Source organism: Dasypus novemcinctus, chromosome 30 (genome assembly GCF_030445035.2).
Source record: "Dasypus novemcinctus isolate mDasNov1 chromosome 30, mDasNov1.1.hap2, whole genome shotgun sequence".
Classification (NCBI taxonomy): domain Eukaryota; kingdom Metazoa; phylum Chordata; class Mammalia; order Cingulata; family Dasypodidae; genus Dasypus; species Dasypus novemcinctus.
Genome location: NC_080702.1, coordinates 26,746,334 through 26,756,445, shown reverse-complemented (window position 1 = coordinate 26,756,445; position 10,112 = coordinate 26,746,334). Strand labels below are relative to the sequence as shown.

Below are 10,112 nucleotides of genomic sequence, written 5' to 3'. Positions count from 1 at the left end.
GAAGCACGGAAGCGCGGGTGCATGGAAGCGCGGAAGCGCGGGTGCAGGAAGCGCGGAAGCGCGGGTGCATGGAAGCACGGAAGCGCGGGTGCAGGAAGCGCGGGTGCATGGAAGCACGGAAGCGCGGGTGCATGGAAGCACGGAAGCGCGGGTGCATGGAAGCACGGAAGCACGGAAGCGCGGGTGCATGGAAGCACGGAAGCGCGGATGCATGGAAGCACGGAAGCGCGGGTGCATGGACGCACGGAAGCGCGGGTGCAGGAAGCGCGGAAGCGCGGGTGCATGGAAGCACGGAAGCGCGGATGCATGGAAGCACGGAAGCGCGGGTGCATGGAAGCACGGAAGCGCGGGTGCAGGAAGCACGGAAGCGCGGGTGCAGGCAGCGCGGACGCTCGCCTGTCTGAAGCCCCCGCCCAGGAAAGCGCCTCTGGGTGCAGAGCGAACGGGAGCGGGGGCCGCGGTCCGGGCCGCAGCCCCGCCCCTCCCCGCTCGGCGCCGCGGCCTTCACGTCGGCCGACCGCGCGGCGCACCTGCCGGCCTCCCCTTTAAGACGCGCTCACCTGGGCGCTCACCTGCGCGCCGGCGCTTCCGCAGGAAGGAGGAAGCGGCGCTGCCGGCGCCGCCCCGCGCTCGCTCCCCGCCTCCCCGCTCGGCGGCCGCCACCATGTCCGCCTCGGCCGTCTTCATCCTCGACGTCAAGGGCAAGGTGAGGCCGCGCGGGGGTGGCAGGGGGCCCGGGGGGGGGGGACCCCGGAAAGCCCCAGGGGCCGAGGCGCCTCCCCGCGCCCCCTCCGCGGGGCTCGGGTCGAATCCCGTCCCCAGCCTTGACCAGCGGCGCGCCGGGGGGCCGGGAGCTTCGCCGCTCTGTGCCTCAGTTTCCCCATCCACCCCAAACGGGAACCCCCTAAGTTCCCACCCGGCGAGAATGAACAGAAGTCGACGAGGGCAGAGCGCCTCTCCCTGCCGCCCCGCCGCAAACACGAGGCGCTCAATAAATGGAAACGGGGGTTTCCATCGCCGTCCTCAGTCCGGGTATTGGTCTCCCGGGAAGGCAGCCGGGACCCGCGGTCCGAATTCTACTTTGGGGTGCCCTGGCCGTCGCCGAAGCCCTCTCCCCCATCTTGGCATTTAAGGGTGACTTTTTTTTTTTTTTTTTTTTTGGTAGGTACAGGGAAGGGAATTGAACCTGGAACCACATATGTGAGGAGCTGGTGCTCAACCACTGAGCCACATAGGCTCCCTTACTGGGGGACCTTTTTTTTTTTTAATATAAGGAAAATTCTTACCTGCTTTGGGTTTGGTCACGAGTCAGTCTAACTTTTTTCCCTCCTTCCTTTTCTCTCTGCAAAAAATTTTGTTTAAACAAAAAAAAAACAGTCAGAGAAGGAACACACGGAGATTTCTGTCACATAGATTGAGCCTTAACATGAACCCGTCTTGTCCTTTAATAGCGACAGCAGGCAGTCAGGCTGCTGCGGGTGCAAGTGGCAGGGATAATGACAAGGCGAGCTAAGGTGGCGGCTGGGTGCCCGCCCTGCTCTAAGCACTGGGCTTCACAGCCTTAGAAAGTACCGCCTGCCAGGCAGAGCTGTGGAACCTACAAGGGTGAAATCTTTTTGCTTTGCTTTTCTCTTTGCTTTGCTTTCTCCTTCCATTCCCTCTTCTCTTCCCTCCGTCCCTGCTTCCCATCCATCCTTCCTTCCCACCTCACTGATTTGGTGCCCGGGAACCCCTAGCCAAGGACAGGTTCTCGGGGGGCCAGCCAGCCGTGCCCCAATTCTCAGCTCCCCTGCTTCCCCTGGACGTGGCTTCTAACCTGCCCAGCCCCGGCTGCCCCATCTGTGACCCAGGGGTGCTGACGACCCCCACGTCCCAGCCTCGTGCTGAGGGCGCCTCGTTGGGTGCACAGCGAGCTATTGTTACGCCACGTACCCATCTGGCAGAGAAAGAGACTGAGGGCCAGAGAGGCAGCGCCCCTCTGTCAGGAAGCAGGGTCAGGAGCTGGCCATCTGATGTCCTGGGTGGGGGGAGTATGGGGAGGTGGAAGTTTCCAGAACCCTGCTGGGGACCTGCCACGCCCTCTGCCCTCCCCCCAGCCCCTGATCAGCCGCAACTACAAGGGCGACGTGGCCATGAGCGAAATCGACTACTTCATGCCGCTGCTCATGCAGCAGGAGGAGGACGGCGTGCTGGCCCCGCTGCTCAGCCACGGCCGCGTCCACTTCCTGTGGATCAAGCACAGCAACCTGTACCGTATCCAGCCGGGCTGGGTCCCCCCGGGGGGGGGCCGGGGCGAGGCCAGCTCGAGGGGCCCAGAGAGGGTGGGCAGAGGACGGGAGCCACACAGCGCGCCTGGGCTGGCGGCAAGGGGCAGCGGGGTGGGGGGATCCGGGCGTCCCCCGCCCCCACTTGGCACTTTGTCCTTGACCTCTCTGCCTGCAGTGGTGGCCACCACCCTGAAAAACGCCAACGCCTCGCTGGTGTACTCCTTCCTCTACAAGGCAGTGGAGGTAGGTGCCGGCCACCCACTGGCCGGGGCTCGCTCTGTCCTGCCGCCTCTCCGGGGACACCTTCCCAGTCCTCCCTGGGGGGTATCTCTGGTTTCTTCTCGCCCTGAGCTTCCCCCCTCCAAGCCCCAGCACGCTGTGTTTTCATTGGCTGCTTCCCGCAGCCCCCACGCCCCTCCCTCCCAGCTGTGTGACCTTAAGGCAGCCGCTTCTCCTCTCTGAGCCTCTCTCCCCTGCCTCAGGGCTGTGGCACAAATGAATCCACTGGATACCTGCCAAGGGCCTCCAAACGGGCTCGGTATACCATACGTGCTCAATAGAGGCTCGCTGTTATCGTTGGCGTATCGCTAATGTTATCATAATTTACTGAGCACTTACTAGGTGCAATTCTTGACGACCGAGAAGGCAATCCATGGACTTCAACGAACGGCAGATATCGGGGTGCCTCCTCTCTGCCACGCGAAGGGGTGACACGGCCGTGGGTGGGACGGGCACGGCCCCTGCCTGCTCGGCTCTTGGGCGCGACTTAAGCGACCAGGATAACATCCCGCAGAGTTGGGGTAACCGGTACCTGGGGTGCTCTTCGGGCCGTGACACTCAAGGGTGACCCTGGGACTGAAGGCTGAGTGACGAGGAGCCCGCTGTGGGGCGAGCTGGGAGAAGCAGGCCCCAGGCCGAGGGCACGGCCGGTGCAAAGGCCCTGTGGGGTGCAGAGTGGCATAGCGAAAGGTGGTTCCCCTGTGGGATGGGGTTCCCCGCCCGGGTTTTGGGAGGACTTTTTGTTTAGGAGGTAAAGGGGATCGATCCTTGGATCTTGTGTGTGCGAAGCGGGAGCTCAACCACCCAAGCTGCATCTGCTCCCCTATGCAGGCTCTTAATCTGGGGTTCTCCAGCCCCCGCCAGGGCCTGTGGAGAGAATGCAGGAAGTCCATGAACTTGGACGTGTTTCTCTGCCGTGGGTCTCCTTGATCATCCCCGGAATTTTTATTTGCTGCATTTACAACCCTTTTTTCCGTGATGGATCTGCAGATACCACCATAAACATAGCGGGCCCACAGAACCCACGGAAATCCCTTCCAACCCCTCCTCCTTCAAGAAATCCTGGCCTTCCCACCCCTCGGCGCCCCGGCTGCACCCAACGTGTGAGATTATCCTGGTCTGGCTACCCATCCATTTCCCCCCCTCTAGAATGTTCCATGCTCTGGTCGCCATTCATTTCCCAGCACCCGCAGAGAGTAGGTGCTCAATAAATGCCCGCTGGCTGCCTGACCCCGAGAGCGCAGTCCCGGCCCGTGCCACATCTGCATAGAGTAGGTGCTCAATAAATGCTCACTGGCTGCCTGGCCACAAGAGCTGAGTCCTGGCCCGCGGCCCAAGCCACATCTGCATAGAGTAGGTGCTCAATAAACGCCCGCTGGCTGCCTGGCCCCGAGAGCGCAGTTCCAGCTTGCGGCCCGAGACATGTCTGTATAGACTAGGTGCTCAATAAATGCCCACTGGCTGCCTGGCCCCAAGCATGCAGTCCTGGCCACGCCTGCACCACATCTGCATAGAGTAGGTGCTCAATAAATGCCCACTGGCTGCCTGGCCATAAGAGTAGAGTCCTGGCCTGTGGCCTGAGCCACATCTGCATAGAGTAGGTGCTCAATAAATGTTCAGTGGCTACCTGGATGAAAGAGCACAGTCCCGGCCTGTGACCTGAGCCACATCTGCATAGAGTAGGTGCTCAATAAATGCTCACTGGCTGCCTGGCCACAAGAGCTGAGTCCCAGCCCACGGCCCGAGCCACATCTGCATAGAGTAGGTGCTTAATAAATGCTCAATGGCTGCCTGGCTGAAAGAGCACAGTCCCGGCCTGTGACCTGAGCCACATCTGCATAGAGTAGGTGCTCAATAAATGCTCACTGGCTGCCTGGCCACAAGAGCAGAGTCCCAGTCCATGGCCCACGCCACATCTGCATAGAGTAGGTGCTCAATAAACGCCCGCTGGCTGCCTGGCCCCTAGAGTGGAGTCCCGGCCTGTGGCCTGAGCCCCATCTGTATAGAGTAGGTGCTCAGTAAATGCCCACTGGCTGCCTGGCCCTGAGAGCGCAGTCCCAGCCCATGGCCCGCGCCACATCTGCATAGAGCAGGTGCTCAGTAAATGCCTGCTGGCTGCCTGGCCCCGAGAGCGCAGTCCCAGCCCGCGCCACATCTGCATAGAGTAGGTGCTCAATAAATGCTCACTGGCTGCCTGGCTGAAAGAGCAGAGTCCCGGCCTGTGGCCTGAGCCCCATCTGTATAGACTAGGTGCTCAATAAATGCCCACTGACTGCCTGGCCCCGAGAGCAGAGCCCCGGCCTGTGGCCCAAGCCACTGCATAGAGTAGGTGCTCAATAAATGCTCAATGGCTGCCTGGCCCCGAGAGCAGAGTCCCGGCCTGTGGCCCAAACTACATCTGCATAGAGTAGGTGTTCAATAAACGCCCGCTGGCTGCCTGGCCCTGAGAGCAGAGTCCCAGCCTGTGCCACATCTGCATAGAGTAGGTGCTCAATAAATGCTCAGTGGCTGCTTGGCCCTGAGAGTGGAGTCCCAGCCCGCGCCCGAGCCACATGTGCATAGAGCAGGTGCTCAATAAACGCCCACTGGCTGCCTGGCGCCTAGCGCAGTCCCAGCACAAGGCCCGAGCCACATCTGCATAGAGCAGGTGCTCAGTAAACACCCGCGGGCTGCCTGGCTGAAAGAGCACAGTCCCGGCCGGTGACCTGAGCCACATCTGCATAGATTAGGTGCTCAGTAAATGCTCAGTGGCTGCCTGGTCACATCCCAGCTGTGCCCAAGCCACATCTGCCTAGAGCAGGTGCTCAGGAAACGCCCGCGGGCTGCCTGGCCCCGAGCGCGCAGTCCCAGCCCGTGGCCTGAGCCACATCTGCATAGAGCAGGTGCTCAATAAATGCTCAGTGGCTGCTTGGCCCTGAGAGTGGAGTCCCAGCCCGCGCCTGAGCCACATGTGCATAGAGCAGGTGCTCAGTAAACGCCCACTGGCTGCCTGGCCCCGAGCGCGCAGTCCCAGCCCGTGGCCCGAGCCACATCTGCCTAGAGCAGGGGCTCAGTAAGCGCCCGCGGGCTGCCTGGCCCGAGCGCGCAGTCCCGGCCGCGCCCCATCTGCCCGGGGTCTGTCCCCCGCCGCAGGTGTTCTCCGAGTACTTCAAGGAGCTGGAGGAGGAGAGCATCCGCGACAACTTCGTCGTCATCTACGAGCTGCTGGACGAGCTCATGGACTTCGGCTTCCCGCAGACCACCGACAGCAAGATCCTGCAGGAGTGAGTGGGCGCGGGGCCGCCGGGGAGGGCGCGCGGGCCGGGGCCGCGGGGTCGCCCTGCGTCCAGCCGCCCGTGCCCGCCGCCCCCCCCCCTTGCCAGGTACATCACGCAGCAGGGCAACAAGCTGGAGACGGGCAAGTCGCGCGTGCCGCCCACCGTCACCAACGCCGTGTCCTGGCGCTCGGAGGGCATCAAGTACAAGAAGAACGAGGTGTTCATCGACGTCATCGAGTCCGTCAACCTGCTGGTGAGGCCGGCCGCCGCCCTGGCCGGGGCGCAGGGGTCCTCTGAGACCGCCTGATCCCCCCGTGCTCCCCCGTGTTAGCCAGCCAGAGGGGTGCTGATGCAAAATATGAGAAGCCTGTTGGCTTTTATAAAGGGTGTTAATTTGGGGTAGGAGCCTACAGATCCCAGGCCATAAAGCATAAGTTACTTCCCTCCCCAAAGTTTATTTTCATGGGATGGCTGCCAACGTCTGCGAGGGTTCAGGCTTCCTGGGTCCCTCCCTTCCAGGGTCTTGCTTCTCTCTGGACTCAGGGTTCCTCTCTTCCCAGGTCTTGCTTCTTTTTCTTCTATGAGCTTCTTTCCCAGGGCTCCAGCTTAAGGCTTCAGCATCAAACTCCAACATCAAAACTCCAACACCAGAAACCCTCCACTCTGTCCCTTGCCATGCCTTTTATCTGGGAGTCCCCTACCCACCAAGGGGCCCTAATGACACAAGACGTTTACGTAATTACCTAATCAAGGAAACCTCTGAATCCAATCCAATCTCAGATGCCCAGAGGACAAGACCAGTTCACAGACATAACCCAGTATTTCTTTTTGGAATTTATCAATAATATTAAACTGCTACAGCCCATTCCTGCGCCCCCAGGTCAATGCCAACGGCAGCGTCCTCCTGAGCGAGATTGTGGGCACCATCAAGCTCAAGGTCTTTCTGTCGGGCATGCCCGAGCTGCGGCTCGGCCTCAACGACCGCGTGCTCTTTGAACTCACTGGCCGTAAGCGACCCCCCGGGGGAGGCCACCGGATCCCATCTGGGGACCCTGGGAGAGCTGAGGGCGGTCATGCGCTCGGGGAGGGGCTCGCGCGCCCTCTTCTGGTCACGGCCAGTACTGCAGCCAGTTGCTGGGGGCCCCCCGCTGTGCCAACGCTGCTTCCACAAATATTGAGCGCCTGCTGTATGCCAGGCTCAGGACGCGGCACAGAGGAAAGCGGACACGTCCCTGCCCTCCTGAGCTGTCGTTCTAGCGGGAGGAGGAGAGAGGGGAGCTTTGTGGGGTGCAGCCAGGGTCCCTTAGATTCAGACCCGTGGCCCCCGCTGGGTGTGAAACGGGGGGGTGCCGGAAGCGGTGGGTAACGCTGCCCGCTCCCCTCTGAGTTTCAGGCAGCAAGAACAAGTCTGTGGAGCTGGAAGACGTCAAGTTCCACCAGTGCGTGCGGCTCTCGCGCTTCGACAACGACCGCACCATCTCCTTCATCCCGCCCGACGGAGATTTCGAACTCATGTCCTACCGCCTCAGCACCCAGGTGGGGAGGTGTCACGCCCCCCGGGGTGGGGACGGGGTGAGAGTTGAGCCCAGAGCCTCTGCCAACCACCCCCCTTCCACCCTCGGTCCGCAGGTCAAGCCCTTGATCTGGATCGAGTCGGTCATAGAGAAGTTCTCCCACAGCCGTGTGGAGATCATGGTCAAGGTGGGACTGGGAAGGGATGGGTTAAAAGGCCAGGCCTGCCCCCCCCCCCCGCCCCTGAGCCCACCTCCCGCCACCCCACCCCCAGGACCCTCATCTTTTTTGTTTTTAAGAGATTTATTATTTATTTATTTTATTTATCCCCCACCCACAGTTGTCTGCTCTCTGTGTCCATTCGCTGTGTGTTCTTCTGTGTCCGCTTGCATTCTTGTCAGTGGCACTGGGAATCTGTGTTTCTCCTTGTTGCGTCATCTTGCTGTGTCAGCTCTCCGTGCGTGCGGCGCCACTCCTGGGCGGGCTGTGCTTTTTTCGTGCAGGGCAGCTTGCATTGCGGGGCGCCTCCTTGCATGTGGGGCTCGCCTACGCGGGGACACCCCTGCGTGGCAGGGCACTCCTTGTGCGCATCGGCACTGCGCATAGGGCCAGCTGCACACTGGTCAGGAGGCCCGGGGTTTGAACCCTGGACCTCCCATGTGGTAGACGGATGCTCTATCCGTTGAGCCACATCCGCTTCCTTTATGGTTTCTTTCGTGGCTTGTGTTTTTGGCATAAAGTCTAAGAAATCATTGCCCAACATAAGGTCCTGAAGATGCTTCCCTATGTTTTCTTCTGAGAGTTTAATAGTTTTGGGTCTTAAATTAGGTCTTTGATCCATTTTGAGTTATTTTTTTTTAAAGATTTCTTTATTTGTTTTTAAATCTCCCTTCCACCCCCACCCCAGATGGCGCCCTCATTGTCTGTTTACTGTGTTTGCTCCTCTTCTCTATGAGGCACCAGGAACTGAACCCAAGACCTCCCACGTGGGAGAGCCCAGCTACCTGAGCCACCTCTGCTCCCTAAAATAATGCACTTTTTAAAAATAGCTTTTTTCTCCCCCCCCTCCCCGTTTTTGCTGTTTGTGTCCATTCACTGTGTGATCTTCTGTGTCTGCTTCTCTTTTTGTCTTCTCTTTTCATCTTTCTCCTCTAGGATTCACTGGGATTCGATCCTGGGGACCCCTGATGTGGAGAGAGGTTCCCTGTCAATTGCGCCACCTCAGTTCCTGGTCTCTGCTGCGCTTCCCTTGACTCTCCCCTTGTCTCTCTTTTGTTGCATCATCATCTTCCTGGGTGACTCACTTGCGCAGGGCACTCAGCTTGCTGCCGTGGGCAACTGGCTCGCCGTGCAAGCCCTGGGCTCATCACGCCAGGCACTTGCCTCACCGCACAGGCACTTGGCTTGCCCATGTGGGCACTTGGCTTACCGTATGGCACTGGCTCACCATGCAGGCACGCTTTCTCTTCTTCTTTTTCACCAGGAGGCCCCAGGGATCAAACTGGGCCCTCCCCATATGGTACGCGGAGACCTTATCACTTGAGCCACATCCACTTCCCAGTTACTTTTTGTGTAGGGTGTGAGGTAGGGTCCACCTTCATTCTTTCACATGTGCACATTCCAGTTTTCCCAGCACCGTTTGTTGAAGAGACTGTTCTTTCTCCGTTGAATGGATTTGGCACCCTTGTCAAAAATCAGTTTAGCTGTAGAAGTGGGGGTTTATTTTTGAACCTTCAGTTCTGTTCCCTTGGTCTACATATCTGTCCCTGTGCCAGTACCATGCTGGTTTTTGTTAAAGATTCTTAAAGGTTTATTTATTTCTCCCCCCTCCTTCCATCATCTGCTCTCTGTGTCCACTCGCTGTGTGTTCTTCTGTGTCTGCTTGTCTTCTCATTAGGCGGCTCCAGGAACTGATCCTGGGACCTTCCGGAGTGGGAGAGAGGCAATTGTTCTCTTGCGTCACCTCAGCTCCCTGAGCTGCTGCGTCTCTTATTTTCTCTCCTCTGTGTCTCTTTTGTGGCATCATCTTGCTGCGCCAGCTCTCTCCATGGGCCAGCTTGCCACATGGGCCAGGAGTTCCTGGGCATCAAATCCTGGACCTCCTATATGGTAGACGGGAGCCCAGTTGCTTGAGCCACAGCCGCTTCCCATGCTGTTTTGATTGATGATGCTTTGTAATAAGATTTGAACTTGGCAAGTGTGAGTCCCTTCTTCAGTGTTCTTTTTCAAGATGGTTTTGGCCATTTGGGATCCCTCAACCCTTCCATATATGTTTGATGGGTTGGCTTTTCCACTTACGCAAGGAAAGCTATTGGAATTTTGGGTAGGGGTTCATGTTGAATCTATGAATAATTTTGGGTAGAATCAACATCTTAACAATATATAGTCTTCCCAATCCATGAACATGGTATGCCCTTATATTTATTTAAGTCTTCTTTGATTTCCTTTTGTGTTTTCCACGTATACATCCTTTACATCCTTGATTAAATTTACTCCTCGATATGATTCCTTTAGTTGCTATTGCATCCACTGATTTTTTCACAGTCATATAATATTCCCATGTGGGAATCTAACACATCTGTCCTTTCTCTTGTGTGGGTTGTTCCAGCTCTTGGCTGCTGTGCTTTGTGCTGCCATGAATACCCCTGTACACGTCTTCCGATGTCCTGAGCAAGAAGCGTCTCCAGAGCATGTAGTTTGTTCTCTTTTATAGATGGGGAAACTGAGGCCCAAAGGGGCTAAGATGTCACTGAGCTCGGAAGGGGGAGTCTACATTGACTGAATCTGGCTGTCGTCA

General features: G+C 58.4%; 1 protein-coding gene across 1 annotated transcript in view; it reads left to right on the top strand.

Annotated features, from left to right (window-relative positions):
* Positions 1 to 593: 593 nt before the first annotated feature.
* The window catches only part of AP1M2 (adaptor related protein complex 1 subunit mu 2), an 11,780-nt gene continuing 2,261 nt past the window's right edge, over positions 594 to 10,112 (top strand). The window contains exons 1-9 of the mRNA XM_058290203.2: positions 594 to 706; positions 2,097 to 2,253; positions 2,443 to 2,510; positions 5,679 to 5,809; positions 5,909 to 6,056; positions 6,684 to 6,810; positions 7,197 to 7,339; positions 7,433 to 7,915; positions 8,892 to 8,899. Of these exons, the coding sequence (XP_058146186.1) occupies positions 665 to 706; positions 2,097 to 2,253; positions 2,443 to 2,510; positions 5,679 to 5,809; positions 5,909 to 6,056; positions 6,684 to 6,810; positions 7,197 to 7,339; positions 7,433 to 7,915; positions 8,892 to 8,899 (1,307 nt within the window). The 5' untranslated portion in view covers positions 594 to 664. The remainder of the gene's footprint in view (positions 707 to 2,096; positions 2,254 to 2,442; positions 2,511 to 5,678; positions 5,810 to 5,908; positions 6,057 to 6,683; positions 6,811 to 7,196; positions 7,340 to 7,432; positions 7,916 to 8,891; positions 8,900 to 10,112) is intronic.